General features: G+C 34.8%; 1 protein-coding gene across 2 annotated transcripts in view; it reads right to left on the bottom strand.

Moving 5' to 3' along the window:
- Positions 1-16,447, bottom strand: part of LOC113236993 (DNA N6-methyl adenine demethylase) — a 217,647-nt gene that overhangs the window by 15,260 nt on the left and 185,940 nt on the right. For both annotated transcript variants that reach the window (XM_026473233.1, XM_026473232.1), the window contains one exon: positions 7,159-7,356. In XM_026473233.1, the coding sequence (XP_026329018.1) occupies positions 7,159-7,356 (198 nt within the window). The remainder of the gene's footprint in view (positions 1-7,158; positions 7,357-16,447) is intronic.

Below are 16,447 nucleotides of genomic sequence, written 5' to 3' on the forward strand. Positions count from 1 at the left end.
TATATATATATATATATATATATATATATATATATATATGTATGTTCTTTCGTTATTTTGTAGAAGAGACGTAAAGTTAATGGTGTAATTTTAGACCTCTTTTGAACATATTTACTTTAATAAACTCTATCGGCAAATTCTCACAAATTTTAATTTCTATTCTATTGTATAACATCTCTACATTATTTTATCTACTCATTTACACAACAAAAGCTTAGCAATAAATATAAAATTAAAAGAAGCCAGCATAATCTCCGCTCTACCCGCGTCAAAGAGAATGCCTTTATAAACTTCAACGAAATTTTATTAAGATGTGTGTTCTTGTGCAATTAAAACTTTGTTTTTGTTCTAATGAGATCCAATAACGAGATTAAACTCGTTTATTGTGAATAATTACACTTGTAACGTGTAATTAGTGCTTTTAAAATGTTGCAATGCAACGATCTCGCCGTTTCCACGCATAATTGCATTAAATTTTGGATTTTATCACCCCATTTACAAAGCAGACGGTTTGTTTTAACCCTGGTTATAGCCGTTAAAAGGACAATATTGTACACATATTTATATTATTCACCACCATCAGAACCACACGTAATGTTAACCTAAGTTAAATGGTCTTATATATGCATGTAGCAATGCAAAACGTTTATAGCGTAAATGGGAAAGTTCTTTGGTAAATTAAAAATATCTAAGGTAAGATCAGGTGGGGTAAGAGGAATATACTTTATTTTGTGTTTTTTTTGTTACCAAGTGACGGGACGTATAAGCCGTGCACCTGGTGGTAAGCGTAATGCCTATCCATAACAGTTGCAGTGTCGCTCATAGCTTTATATAGCAAAGATCTTATGGGCATTGCCACTGCGCCCTGAGACAAAAGTTGACGAGTCCCATGTATCTGTAAGTTCACCAGCACCCTTACCCTTCTAAACCGGAACACAGTAATGCTCACATTACTGCTTGGCGGCAGAAATAGGTAAGATGGCAGTACTTCACTGGACGAACTCTTTCACAAGGTGCTCTACTGCTCTATTTACCCTGATTGACAATATGTCACAATAGAATGTGTACGTAAGTCTGTATCTACCCCATTGAAAGAGGAGAAATACTGTATGATCGAAATAAGGTTTAATTATTAGTACAAAGATCGAAAACAAAGAAAAATCGTGAAATCCGGCTGGCCTCGAAACAGTAGACCTTACGAAGTTCTTTATGCGCTTGTTGCAGATTTTTAGCGCCATCTATGAGAAATCCATGAAAGTTTTTCGTCACTCAGCCCGCCAGTGTGTACTCATTTCGCCAACATTTAAAATAAGAACTGGTAAATAGATACATTAAAATGTCTTTATACGTCTTCTAACTGGTTCATAATTCAAAACAATGGATAATTCATTAACTATTATCATAAAAGCAACGGTAAATTTGCAATAATTTGGTCTATAGTTTCTACAAAACAATGTGATTCCCGGTTATAATTTATTGGCTATTATGTACCGTGAACTAAGCACTTAAATGAAATATTGGTGGAAATTCCAATATACAATATACTAGATCTTGGAAGCTAATGAGTAAGTATTTTGTTTTGTATAACGTATAAACCAATATAATTCAGTCATAATAATATGGAGTCAATTTTATCCGATTTAAAATCGCGTAAATTTTTTGTTTTTGAATTGACCTTTTTTTCCAATTGAATTTCTACGTTCCTTGGAGGCCTACCGGTTTATATTGTGGGCGCTGAATGCGGAGGTGTTCGAGCGGATGTTCGTTGCGGACCGCTCCGGTTTTGAAAGGTAAGGATGCTGGTGACATTACAAGCACATAGGACTTGTTAACATATGTCTCAGGATGACAGGCGCAGTGACAGCGCTCTGCAGATTTTTATGATTGTAAGCTCTGCACCTGTTATGGACAGGCCACCAGACGCGCGTCTTGGTCGTCTCGTCACTTAGTAGCATAAAAAAGTAGCTGAATTTAAAAAAGGCCACGCTTGATTTACTCGCTGGCGACAAACACTAACAAACAATACATAACATCGGCCCGTGACATGTTAATTAAAATTTGTCCAAAATTAAATTAAAACTGTAACCAAGCTCATTTACGCCACATGTTGCTGGCCACATGTTCTGTTGCAATGTGCACCAGAAAATGAAATAAATAACCGCCAAGACCGGCGCAAAGCAATAAATTTTGGCGCAGCGCGCACCCAGAAATTGCTGAAGTTGGTCCGACCCAGGACGGGAAAAATTAAAAAAATTCCCCTCCTTGCCGCGCGCTGCATATATATCACAATGCTATGAATAATATTTTGCCAGGCTTCATTAAAACTCTAAAATTTTTTGAAGCCATTGAGTGTCAAGTATGTTAGAGTATTAAAAAAATAAATGTTTAGATTGAAGCTAATTAAAAGAAGTTAGTATATTTAAAGAACTTAAGAGTAAAGAGAAATTGTAAAATAAACAAGTAAAAACATTATAATTGTAGAACATGTAATGGTATCTCCTCCTCCTCGCGTCGTATTTCTCATTAATGAGTTGTGATTCACAATTGAAACAGTTTCTACATGATCACGGTTTGCCATCTGTGGCGGTCTTTGGCATAGTGGAGTGAATCATGGAGACACATGCCAAGAGCCGTACTAACTTGGTCGGACCATCTTATGGGACAGTGACCCCTCGGATGTTTACCGTCGATCCGTCCGGTAACCATTAGCCAGGTTATGCCCTTGCAATGTGACCAAAGAAATTAAGTATCCTACGGAGACATAAGGTGGTCTAGTCTGGGCATTAAGCTCCCGCAGAAATGAGTCGTTGATGCGAAAATCAGTCCAGTGGATTCGAAACATTTTTCTCCAGCTCGAAGGCGTCAATGTGGTCACGTTCCGCCTTTTTTAGTGTCCACGTTACTATTATATTTCGTAAGAGTATAAGTAAAATTTAACTCGTGATTTTTTATTTTATTTTGGGGCATGTAATGAGACAATGAGACAGCCTTATGTATCTCATAAATAAGTGAGCGAGGTTTAAAATGTAAGGGCAAAAAAGATACACTTTTGTGTCCCACATGCATCTGGATGTGATGAAACCAATAAAACAGATTGCAAGATGTCTCCGATGTGTTTAATTTTCCTTACTCTACTTCAGCAGTAAATAAAGGATATATACTAAACTGAACAACTACAAAATAAGAATCACGCAACGTTTATATAATCGTTTATAAAATCACTTGTTTTGCATAGAAAATATTACTTTGTGACGAAAGGAGAAGCTGCCATAACTCGATATCTGTAACATAACTAATTGGCATAGAAAAGACATCCGTGTCAAAAACATAACTGTAGTAAGTAATAGCGGTGATAATCCATTATCCAATGCCCGTTGTTTTAACTAAATAATTGTTCCAAGCTCTCATTTATAATAAACGTTGCAAATTCATTACTTATTTGTAATATTAATTCTATTGAATTGCACAACGTTTTATTACTATGATATTCAATTATTTTTAAATTAAATTTCTGAACGCGCAGAAAGCTTTGTATTCCTACATCATAACCAGCCTTTGATAAATTTTAAATATTAATAATGTGTAAACCAACATTTTATAAATTTTATAAAATGTTGGTTTACAATGTTTTTTAATGAAATGTTTCCCGTATCCAAATAAAATGAGTTTCATTTTAATAAAACTCGTGTACAAAGTGCTTTTCATTCCTAATCTTAAGATACTGAGTAAAAGTGGCTGCAATATTTCTTGTAAAAGCCTTACACGTTTATTTTGAATTATTTTATATTGAGCTAAATAGAATAACTCGGATTCTGGGGTAAGTTTTGAACAGTTTCTCGGCGTAGTAATGCGATACATTCTTTTTAGCTGATTTCAAAAAGAGGAGGTTCTCAATTGGAATGTATTTTTTTTGTGTGTTACGCGATTACTCCGGCGTGTGTGAAGCGATTTCAATGATTTTGTTTTTATTGAAAAGCATGTAACTCAGTAGTCCCATTCAAATCTAAAGAAAATATTCCACCTCTAAGGGTAACAAATTAGGGTATGAATCCGGTTTGTTGGATTTCACCCACTTTCCGTTAACCGATTTCCACAACAACTGTAATAGATGTAATTCCACAAAACTTTTAAGGTACGATTTTTTTTAATGAAAAAGTTATATCGGTTTTACGGATTTTAAACGAATCAAATACTTATACGTTTGACAAAACAAATATACTCGATTTAAAACCAGAAAAATAGTTTCATTTTGTATGAAAAAGTTATTATTCTTTAGGGGTCATTTTTCTCCGGTTTTTAATAATTAATCTCATAACCAAACACAATAAAGAATTTGCTCAATAAACACTCGTTAAAAATAGAAGTATGTACACAACTCGTCACTAGCACGAAAATTAAAAACATACGTATAGCCACATGCAACGACATCGTTATGGTAATAATTACATACAATGAAGTACCAACATATTATCGTTTAGTTTACATAATAGCACCATAATTTGATGGTATTTATAGTACTAATTACATGGTATTGTAATATGAGAATTATGGGGTAGTAATTTGCATACTTAGTGGCTTCTATTAGTAATACTTTGTGTTTATTGTTTGTGCGAAAAAATTAACTTACCTATTTAAATACTTGTTGTTACAAACAAGTTTATGTTTACTATTAAATGTTAGTTGTTTTACATAGATGTTAATCTGTTTGCACATCTGTTTAGGGTTTTTTTAATGACACTAACTGACGGGACGTACAAGTCGTGCGCCTGAGGTAAGCGACACGTTCCACCGTGCGTCCATTCAAAACTGGAACGCAGTAATCATCGAGTTTATAACCAGAAATAGAGACGAAATGTCATTTAATTTATTTGAAAACTATTCTGCCATATCATTACTGTGACAACTGCGCTCCGATTGGCCAGCCCGAGTTCGAAACAATTGACGGGTGTCGTCAACTGTTTCACTTCAAATCGACCAGTTAACTTGAGCTTTGTTACAATGGACGAAAATTGCAAAATTACATATTTAATATTTAATTACCGATGAAATGTGATACCGTTTGTTTTGTAATTAGATGTTTTGCTGTTTTTCCCACACCACCGAACAGAACAGCACTGTTAAAAATATTATCTTTATTACAATAAACACAGAATATTTTTTGGAATATACGGAGACGTACACACAGGTCAGTAGTTGGCCTGTCTACATTTCAGTGCAAACGAGAGTTGATATTTATAAGAGCTATATCGCTAATGTGTTACCAGGAATATATGGCCCTTATTTCGTCTCTATTTCTGGTTATATACTCGATGGCAGAAATGCTCACACTACTGCTTGGCGGTAGAAATAGGTAAGCGATAGGTGGATATAAGAAATGGGTAGTAGTCCGGTTTGGAAGACTAAACGCGTTGGCGGACTGCATCCGATTCGTATTCGTTCTGAATCCGAGACTACATAATCTCAGTACAGAGTACTAAAAAGATCGACCTCAAAAGTACGTGGAATTACGTCTATTTGCCAAGTTTTATTGAAATATCCCCTAGTTCGCCACTATACAGGACTTGACACTGGAGATAATAAAAGTAGGTTATCACTACTCAAAGTATATTGAGAGAAAAACGCCTTGAATTGGAGAAACACATACACACATTGGAGAAACTGTACACAGCTTCACTTTGCTGAGTTTAAATATAGACACGCATGTGAATTGGAAATGTCATATACAAAAAATTAAGAAAAAGTTGTCTAGTTTCAGGTACGCATTGAGAGAGATAAAGAAAACGACTGACGTAATGACTGCAATGGCCGCTTATTATGCTTACACTCATTCCCACCTAAGTTACGGAATTATTCTTTGGGGAAATAGTGCGCACGCACGAGAAATATTTACAATCCAGAAAAGATGCATCCGTATTCTTGGCAATTTGAGTAGTACGGATAGCTGCAGACCGCGCTTTAAACAATTTAAAATTTTGAATTCGTGTTCTATATATATTTTAGAAATTTGTAAATTTATTAAACAACACCCTGACTTTTACACTAACACTGACGACCTGCCGCGACACACTTTGAGACCACGCAATAGATTGCTTCTGCCACGATCTCGGCTACACATACACAGCTCGAGTCCCAACTCGATGTCGGGAAGGATATTCAATGAGCTCCAGCCCATTATTAAAAACGAGGAAAAGTATTCAATGTTTCTAAATAAATTAAAATGACATCTTATTAATAAATGCTATTACAATTTAAATGAATACTTTGATGACAAATAAAAATAATAATAAATTTGAATAATTATATACTATAAAGTTATGCTACTGTAATCTAATTAAATTCAAACTTTCAAGTGACATAATTCTACTCATAATATGACGTATTTCTTTATTATTATATGACTTTCCTCTTTTTATATTATTATTTGATAAATAACAATTTTAATTAATAATTGAAACCTCGGCCTACCTCTGCTGTTATTGTTATCCTTAAGAAAGGGCTCATATGTGTAGCATTATTTTAAATTTAAGACATGTGTACCATATGAATGCAATAAATATATTGAGTATTGAGTATTGAAATAGCAAAATCAACCATTAAAATAATTGCTCCTTACGTAAAATTTAGGCGCTATTTATAAAAAAGAATCTCCATGCGTGAACAGCCACCCTTAGAGGTGGATGATTTTCTTCAAAATGAAATGGGATCACTATGGAAGTACCCCCTTTCCAACAAAAAAGAATCATGAAAATCGGTTCACAAATACCAGAGTTATCGCGTAACATACATACAAAAAAAAACAATACAGTCGAATTGAGAACCTCCTCCTTTTTCAAGTCGTTTAACAAATCTAGAAAACTCGGATACAACTTCTTAACTTCGGATGTTGCTTGTGCACTAGGTTAAAAGATAAAAATAACTAGGTTAAAGGTTAAAGGACAAAATGATGCTTGTGACATTTCGGATCGTCATTTCTCGAATTCGGAACTGATACGAATTTGAAACTGGAGCTGGTTAAAATACACAGTTGTCAATTTCATATCTCGAAGTGACGCGCAAGCGAGTGGCAGTGTTCTTCAGATCTTTGAAATTTAAAGCTCTGAGGTGTGTCGTTTACCACTTGATATCATAAAGAAAGGCTGAAAATGGTAATAGACTTACCATAGGCTGACTGGGATGTTCCTGCTTCATAGCTGGCGTGGTGGCTGGAGACGGACTCGGGGCCGCCGGGGCCTGTGGTGCGGGGCTTGGGGACGCCGCCGCGGGGACGCCGGGGCTCAGGCCGGGAACACCAGGGATCGAGACTGGTGTGCCAGGAATACTAGCTGTACCGCCGAGTGGCTTGCGACCGCGGTAGCTCTGGAAGAGATGAGAGATTTTAGATTGGATATGTATAGGAAATTCTTAGAGACTAAATTCAGTGGAGACAGTAAGCACAATTTAAAGGTATCGAGTTCTTAGATTTCATATTGTGACACATAGAAATGAAACTATTTTTAGGATCTCAATCGCTCATGTTTGTTTTTTCAAACAAACCAACGTTTCGGGTCTTTTACAGGTTCCAAATTTAAAGATATGCAAAACAAACACTAGCTGTGACTTATGCTTAGTAGATCAGTCCATGTAAGACGATTCCGATCGCCTTGCCTTAAATGCCTTATTCCACATCAGCGACACTTTTGAACGAACGGAACACCTGATCATTTTATCTACGTACGTCGTCGCGTAGTCGCGCATCGCCGTCGCGCATCGCCTTGTTTCCCAACGAGACAAGATGACTATCGCCGCGTTCTTTTGACGTAATAAAATACCGCTGTCTCTTTCACGCATATGAAAAAAGGATTCTTATGCAATATATATTATGGCAAGTTAACTTGATCGGGTAATGAGAGAGTTGGAGAAATTAACAAAGCGAGAGGTGCAAGTAAGAATATAATAATAATAATAATAATAACGCACACACTCAACATAGCCCCGCACTAGGGAAACCCTGTGTCGCGGGTGCCATGGACACACACATAGATAACCACAAATTACACCCAAACTCACGATAGAAATAAATGTAAGCCATACAAACATTTCTCCCGGCCCGGGAATCGAACCTGGGACGTGGCAGTCCGGCATGGTAACCGTTCGGCCACGGAGGCAGTCGTATCGTAGAAGGGTATAGATTATCTCGTCTTGGTGTAAGTTGCAGTATTACTTTAAGATAAGGAACTGCTCCGTGAGGGATGTCTTCTATTCGTTGGTTTGAAATGCAAAAATTATGGTTAGCAATAAAAGGCATTCGTTTCATAAAAACATCACACGAGGGTTTTAATGCCTAATTATGTACAGTTACATACACTGCTTTATCTATACGCATATTATAAGTTCTCTATGATGTGGTCAGGAACTGCAAGTTACAACTGGCGAAATGGCGGCAAATAAAAACTTTTCTCACGCATGTCACACAACTATCATATCGTTCGATATCAAGTAACGTGTGAAATTCGTCAAAATTGTATGCTATTCAGTTCGCTCACGCGATGCGCTCCTCCAACCGCAAAATGGCGGCTATTTGTTTTCGCAAATTAGAAAAGCATTCAGTTTAAATACAAGTTTTATAAATAAAAATTATTATTCTGCATTGCTAAATAAATACCCTCCGTACTACCAACAAAAACATCTCAAATAAAATGCAGTAATACACCGCAAATACTGCACTTAAAAAGCACTAATGAAATTTTTGGTGTAAATATGATAATATTCCGTTTGAGTGGTTCTAACGTTTACCATGAAATTATTCCTTAAAGTATAGTTTATAAACATTTATATTCAGGGTAAACTTTAAAAACGCTACTTACGGTATGTTTTCAATAAATAAACACCGAAATCACAAACCGAAACAATAACACACATGATTATCGTGACGTATTTTTGAAGTTGTTTATTTTTTTTAAATGACAGACCCACGCATTAAAAACTTTATGGTTTGCTAGAGTAGTTACCGAAATAACAATTAATATTAGTTCTTTTACCTGTTATAACTTCGATAACCGATAAATCGGTATAAAATCATCACCGGCACCTCTAGGTGTGGTATGCGTCTACGGCTGCATGTATCGCGTGAGCGGATAAGTTTTCGCGATTGTTACACATAGGAAATGAAACTATTTTTCCCGATTTAAATCGCGTGAATTTGTTTTTTCAAACAAACCGACGTTTCGGGCCCTTTACAGGTCCCATGGTTACGGTTGACTGAGGCGGGTACAGTCATCAACAAGTTATGTCTAATATATTAATATTGTTATGTTACATTACTGTATTTTTTTACACATTGCATGCGCAAAAGACGGAAAGAGACCCATTACGTTAATTTAAAGAAGTTTATGTAAACTTTTTTGTCAGTTTCAATTTCGTTCTCTTGTATTCAAGTAATTTTCCTAAATATGGTGCATTTTGTTAAGTTTCCAGTAGAAGCTGAATATGGTGTTTTTGGGCCCTTATATTGTTGCAACCAAAATTAAGCAATACTACAATGACGTTACAATTTAAATTAAATGTTTTATTTTTTTATATGTCGTTACATACCACTACGTATAAATAGGTTAATTTTGGACATGTTTTGTCATCGTTTTTTGTATTAGACCCGACGTCCATTTGTTGGTAGGCCAATGGCTAGTGCCTATACTCACTCACTAGTGATTTTGTTTTTTTTAGGGATTGTGAATTTCGGGGCTTTTTGGTTGGTTCATTTTGTAGCCACATATGTCATAACTGGGCGAGTCAATACAGTGTTACAGCGTCAAATCAAACAGAATGTTGCACAACCGACTTTCTATTTAAATTTTCTCCAGCTCGGCTGCGAGTATTCGCTTTTGAGAATATCCTTTCTTTACCATTACATAACAAAAAGCTACACAAATATAAATACTGGTCATCTATAAACTACATTACCAGTATAACGACCCATCTTCTCAATAACCTCTTCCTTTTTCGAATTGTGTAGTTTGATTGGTCGAGACTCAACAGACGGGCTATTCAACAACAAGCGCTATTTGAAATTGAAGATGGAAATTCAAAATTACTTATTGGTTGGGTATTATTTTTTATGCTCCTTATTAAAGTTATTAAATGTAATTTCTGTACTCTAGAACTTTCGAAAGAGGTTGATGACGTTTTGCTTTTTATAGTGTGTTCAAGTAATATACTTATAATTTTGTTATTAAGCTCGTATGCAAAAAGCATTGTTTGTGTATTCTGGGCATCCATAACATTACGGCATTTTATTTACTGTTTAAAAAAGAATAAAAATTCTTCGCTTGTAAAAAAAAACAACCGTGAAATGCAATTTATCGCTTCCTTAAGCTCGAATTGTACAAATTTAATGAAATGTTGTTTGAATAAAAAATTGTATACTTCGAAAATAAAATATTAAATTGTGTTATGAATATAATCCGAAAGTTTGCCGCTAGAATAATTATTCTATGCTTTGGGTTTTTTCTGTGTTACTCAATAGTTTTGTAATATCAATCAATATCAAATTCTGTGTAAGTAGTTTTAAAAAGGGATTGCAGCTGTCGGTTTAGAAATGCCCTTATAAAACAGCCGTCTTCAAAAAAAATTCGAGTTATACCAAGTAATTACGGACAAGAATTTATATGATTATACCTTCTACATTATACATCAGTATCTCGTAAGTCAACCCTAGTTAAAGGTAGATAATGAATGAATAATGATCACTCTACTGACTGCACCAACGAGGCTATAAGAAAATTATTTTCGTTTTTTTTCCTCATAATATGAAGTTTTTATTCAAATCAAGGTTCGAAGTGATACATATCACTGACAGTTATTATTCTGATAATTAATCACGATAATTATGTCGATAAATGCATCTTGATCTTGATATTTATAAAATTATTTGGAGTAACAAAATGAGACGTATCCAAATGTGCCAAATGTCAATATAAATAAAGGTTAAATTCGAATAATTTTCTCGAAGATTTTTCATTTTTTTTCAATTGGTATGGATAGTTATAAGATATAATTATAATGATCATTACCAAGAAAATAAATATCTTAATAATTTGAAATCTGATTTAAATAGATTCAAAAATCGAAAAAGAAATTGCCGTTATCAAGACATCGATCCACCAATCAGATAGCAGTTTTTGTCACTTGATTGGTTAGTTTGCCGACATTGACGTAACGTAACGTAACGCAAATATAGGCGATTTAAATCCGGAAAAATACTTTCATTTCCTGACGTATTATGTTTTCGTTGAAAAGCACACATATCAACCAACACAATATTTATTATTCAAGAGTTCATAAAGAGACCTCTCAACGGCACTAAGTCAAAATTCACAGGGACAAAGGCTGTTCAAAAACAATGGCTTTTGTCAAACTTTGGCCGCACAAGCTTTAGGTTTTATTTTAAGATCTTGTAAGACTTGTCTTGACAAGTTTAAAATTTGAAATATATGCTCAATATTGTGGATTATTTCGCACTTTAAAATGTTCGAAATCACTGATATCCTTTATACAGTTACTCTTTCGCAAGTTATTTGAATTTTTTTAAGCTTCCGTTCTTTCGCGCCCGATTGCTCGTGTTCGTTTTTGTTACAGCGAAAAGAGCATCCGTGTAAAGGGTGATACTGCCATCCACTAACTAAAACGGCTAAGTGACAAAATATTTTTTTGAGACATCATAAAAAAGCCATAACCCCGTTTTCAGAATATTGACATTGTTTAATGATATTTCAGCTATGCACCGTTAGGGTAAGTTCCGATAAGTTACAAGTTACGAACACGTTAATTAATTTTAACTGTTTTTAAAAGATAATTTTGTGCTCTATTTTTTCCTTGTACTATGATTACGGAATACACTCTGGGGCACTACTTAGAACACCCAGACTAGAACCAATATATAGAAAAATTCCTAAATTGGTCCAACTGAGAATTGAGCCCGGGACCAACACATCTAACACCCACAATGCAAACCGTTAGCCCACCGAAGTCGTCAAGTGACAATGAAGCTTCTTTAATATCACTTAGTTTTTCACAACATTACGGTTTTTGCATCTAACTTGCATTGTTAAGTGGTTTTATGTATAATTATGTGTATGGTATGCAAACAACACGCATTTATTGTACTTATTGTGACATTATCATTCCTTTTATAACGAAAGGACGTAACTTTTAATTTTGATTTTAGAGTATAGGCGGGTCCGCCCCTCGGATGGGACTTTACACGTTTTCTAAGGTTGTGAACCTTTTTTTTATGATATTAAATTAACGGACGCACAAGTTGTGCGTAATAAGGTGGTAAGCGACACGCCTTTCATAGCAGTTACAGTATGACTTAAGAGCGAAGATCTGAGCAACACCATCAGTGAGCCCGTCATCTTGAAACAAAAGTTGACTAGTTCCACGAGCCTGTAGCTTCACCAGCTCCTCCTCCTTAACTTTGAAAACCAAAACGCAATAAAGCTCACATTACTGCCGCAGAAATAGACAAGGCGGCAAGAGTTTTTCTGGACGAACTCTTTCATAAGGGTTTCCTTTCGAATTGGTCGTACCCGGAACCTTCTCATCCAAAGTCCACTGTGTTCGTCAAAGAGTACCTATTATCTTTGTGACATCATTAACCCATTTATACGTTGCTGGGCACGGGTGTCATCTCAGGCGAGGGTTTAGGCTATAGTCCACCGCGCTGGCCCAATGTGCGTTGGGGACTTTGCATGTTTTCCTAGAGTTGTGAACCTTCTTCGATGTACAGGTTCACAGCCACCGAAAAAAATGAATTTATTGCAAACCAAATTTCCCGATCGCATAATTTCACGATCTGCGTTTAAGTGGCCAGTTCGATGTCGTGTTTTAACACCGCTGGATTAATTTTTGTGGGGTTATGTGAAAGACAGAGTCTATAAGGCGCCATTCGAATCGATTGCAGCCTTAAAACTCAAAATTCGTGAAGCGATTAACCACCATTTTGTCTTTGACGAAGGAATCGACATCTGTAGCTGTGGTCGTGGTGAACATTTATCAGATATCATTTTGTATTTCATTCATAATTGCCAAACTTTTTTAATACAATAACAATTTGAATCATTGTCATCAAAATTTATTGTTTAATTATGATTTACGAAACAAAGTTCTTGCTGAAAAACACTATATTTACCCTTTTAAAAGGCCTTGAATACGAGCATTTTACAAGATACTGTCAATTGTTTTTTTTTTAACTAAAAATATAATATAAAAATAATCAAAATAAAATATAGTAATCTCGGACAAGGTTGCGATTGATCTTTTTGGCCCGGCTTCAAGTCGTAAAGTCAATGTTTCTAACAAAATCACAAAGGTTATTTGATTTTCAATTGTTTGTTTGGGACATAGTGATTTATTTTATTAGACGGGTTATGTTTTGTTTCGTTGTTTTCTTTGGTACAACATAGCGAAGCTAAGATGTTTCGATAATTGCTTCTTGTGATATAGTGTTTGTAAATAAGACATCTTATGTAATAGATATCGAATTTTTAGCGTAATAGAACTTTAAACATGTTTAGAGTCTGCGAATAGAGATCTAGAACCCTCTATAAGCGGTTTAGTATATTATCTTATTTATTTCCAGTTTCGTAGTCGGCAAAATCAGAAAAAAGCTTGAGGTGCCAATAACGAAATGTTCATTATTTAATGACATTTAAGGTATCTAATTTGTTTAATAAAATACTATTATAAAGAAGGAATTTTTTCTGAGTGCTCGATCTTTGTATTAATAATTATAACAAACTAGTGGAGTAATTTCACAAAAAATAATTGAATATCAATTCAATAAAAATTTAATTAATACAGTGAATAGCGACATCTCTCGCCAGGACTGGTACGGTATGGTGGCACGGTATGCAAGAAGACGTCGGTTCGAATCCGACCGGATCGAAGGAATTTTTTCTGAGTGTTCGATCTTTGTATTAATAATTATAACAAACTAGTGGAGTAATTTCACAAAAAATAATTGAATATTAATTCAATAAAAATTTAATATTATTATTATTGTTATAATTATTAGTACAAAGATCGAACAAAAAAAATCCTTTGATCCAGCCGGATCCGGACCGATATCTTTAGCAAACCGTGCTAGACGCTATGCCAACTAAGCCACGGAACGAACCAGCGGACCTCACGATTTTTTCTATGTGCTTGTTTGTCGGATCCACTCAGTTAGGTTAGGTTCGTCGTAAGTTACGAAATACTTTCATAGATTTCTCATAGATGGTCAACGGCTAAAAAGTTGTTGAAAACCAAAATGCAGAAGTCCGATAAACAAGCACATAGAATAATTCGTGAGGTACGCTGGTTCGTTCCGTGGCTCAGTTGGCATAGCGACTGCCACGGTTTGCTAGAAGACATCGCTTGGAATCCTATCGGATCGAAGGATTCTTTTCTGAGTATTCGATCTTTGTATTAATAATTACAACACTATTATTATCATTATTATTGGTCATGGCCTAAAATAAAAAATTTGAATTTTGAAAGGGGAGTGGTGATTTAATAAATAATAATAATAAAAGGGAATATTTTATTATTATTATTTATTAAATCAATATTTTACTTGTGTGTGTATTCGCAAATCTTTGCATTTCGTTATGTCATACATTATGCTAATAATGTATGACTTAGCTTAAAATATTTTGTAATCTTAACGTGCTAAATGTTACGGGTCTGTGACGCGGCAAATAAAGTTTTTTAATCTTTGAAGTTCGAAAGCTCCAAAATACAAATGCGTTAGTTAGTGAGGGCCGAGTAAATCTCTCTCTCTCTCTAAAATCCAGGATCGATTAAAAATAAAATACAAAAAAGTCAAAACACACTCAAGGGTCTTTTTTGAAATTGAATTTAAAAAAAAATTATATCATGATGTTTTTACGACTATTTTAATCGTCTTCTAAAAAAGGAGGAGGTTCTGAATTCGACTGTATTTTTTTTTGTATGTAACATACATCGCGATTCTTTCGTTCATATCATATATCATTTGTAAACCGATTTCGATGATTCTCACCCAGTGTAGGTATCTCATATTGGCCCCATTTCAATTTGAAGAAAATGTTCCACCTCTAATGGTGGCAAACTAGTGGATGTGATTGGATCCAGTGTGGTGTGAATCCAGTTTCGCGCAGTGTTCGGTAACGGATTTCAATAAAATTTGACAATAGATGTACTTCCACGAACTTTTGGGGCCTGTTTTTTATAAAAGTTTTTTTGTGAAAATACTTTGTTATTATTATTGATACAAAAACCGAACAAACACAAAGCAAAATTCCTTCGATCCAACTAAATTCAAACCAGCGTCTGTCGCCTCAACATGGTAGCCGTAGGACCGATCTACGGTTCTTACGGATTTTTCTTTGTATTTGTCTGATCTATATATTACGACGTGAGGAATGGGGCAATGTTACCTACATTTTGTCCTTGCTTAACAAATAAATGCTAAAAGATGACAAAGTTATATAAAATATAATAACTTTATCTATTATGACGATATAATTAAATTCCGCGACAATATCATATCACCGTAAAAATACCTGCAAGAAATAAAATCCAATCAATCACATTTCTCAATTCGTAACGACGCGGTCGACCTTATTAGATAGCGTTATCAGATCTTAGATAATTAACCCGTGCCGTAGAAAATAAGTCACGATCTACCAGATCAGGCCACGCGACTTGCAAATAAAAGATGGCGCTTCTTTGCCTTTTTACGTAATGTACAGACAATTGCACTGTAGAGCATTGCTGAATGTAAGAAATCATACACCTTTGTATACTTAATTTTTTTATGATGGTTACCAAGTGACAGGACGGGCAAGTCGTGCGTCTGATGGTAAAGTGCCAGTGTTTTAGATAATAAACTGAGAGACACGTATGTGCGAAATTTTGTACCTTTCCTATTTAAGTATAAAAAAGTTATTGTCTAACTTCGTACGTAGAATCTTTATATCTCTGTTCTGAAGAATAATCATTTTGGAGATGTGACCTTATTACACCGAGGGTTTAACTTACTTTAGTTATAACCTATTAACCTACTTCTAGAGAGACTTGAAAACCGTTGCTGTAAGCATATTAATAATATACGTACCTACTCGTAGCAAATGTTATTTTATTATGTACTCGTAGTTTAACGTCTTTTACGAAATAAGCCTTTGTCATGTTTATGCGAGGAATAAAATTCTAATTTCAAAGATCGACGATGAAGGAAGTATAGTAGAAATTGTTCCGGAGCGGTTTTAGGGATGGCGCAGGTCTGGATTGAGATATTATAAACTATGACGCTTATGTGATGGACATTTGACACGTTTGTATAACAAACATATGACACGACATTGCTACCGGTTTTTAGAAATTTGTTGTATTAATTAATTTTATAAATAACAAGATGACTATAAAAGTATATTCATCAAGGTAATTA

This window comes from Hyposmocoma kahamanoa, unplaced genomic scaffold (genome assembly GCF_003589595.1).
Source record: "Hyposmocoma kahamanoa isolate Upper Pololo Valley unplaced genomic scaffold, ASM358959v1 92, whole genome shotgun sequence".
In the NCBI taxonomy this organism is placed as follows: Eukaryota; Metazoa; Arthropoda; class Insecta; order Lepidoptera; family Cosmopterigidae; genus Hyposmocoma; species Hyposmocoma kahamanoa.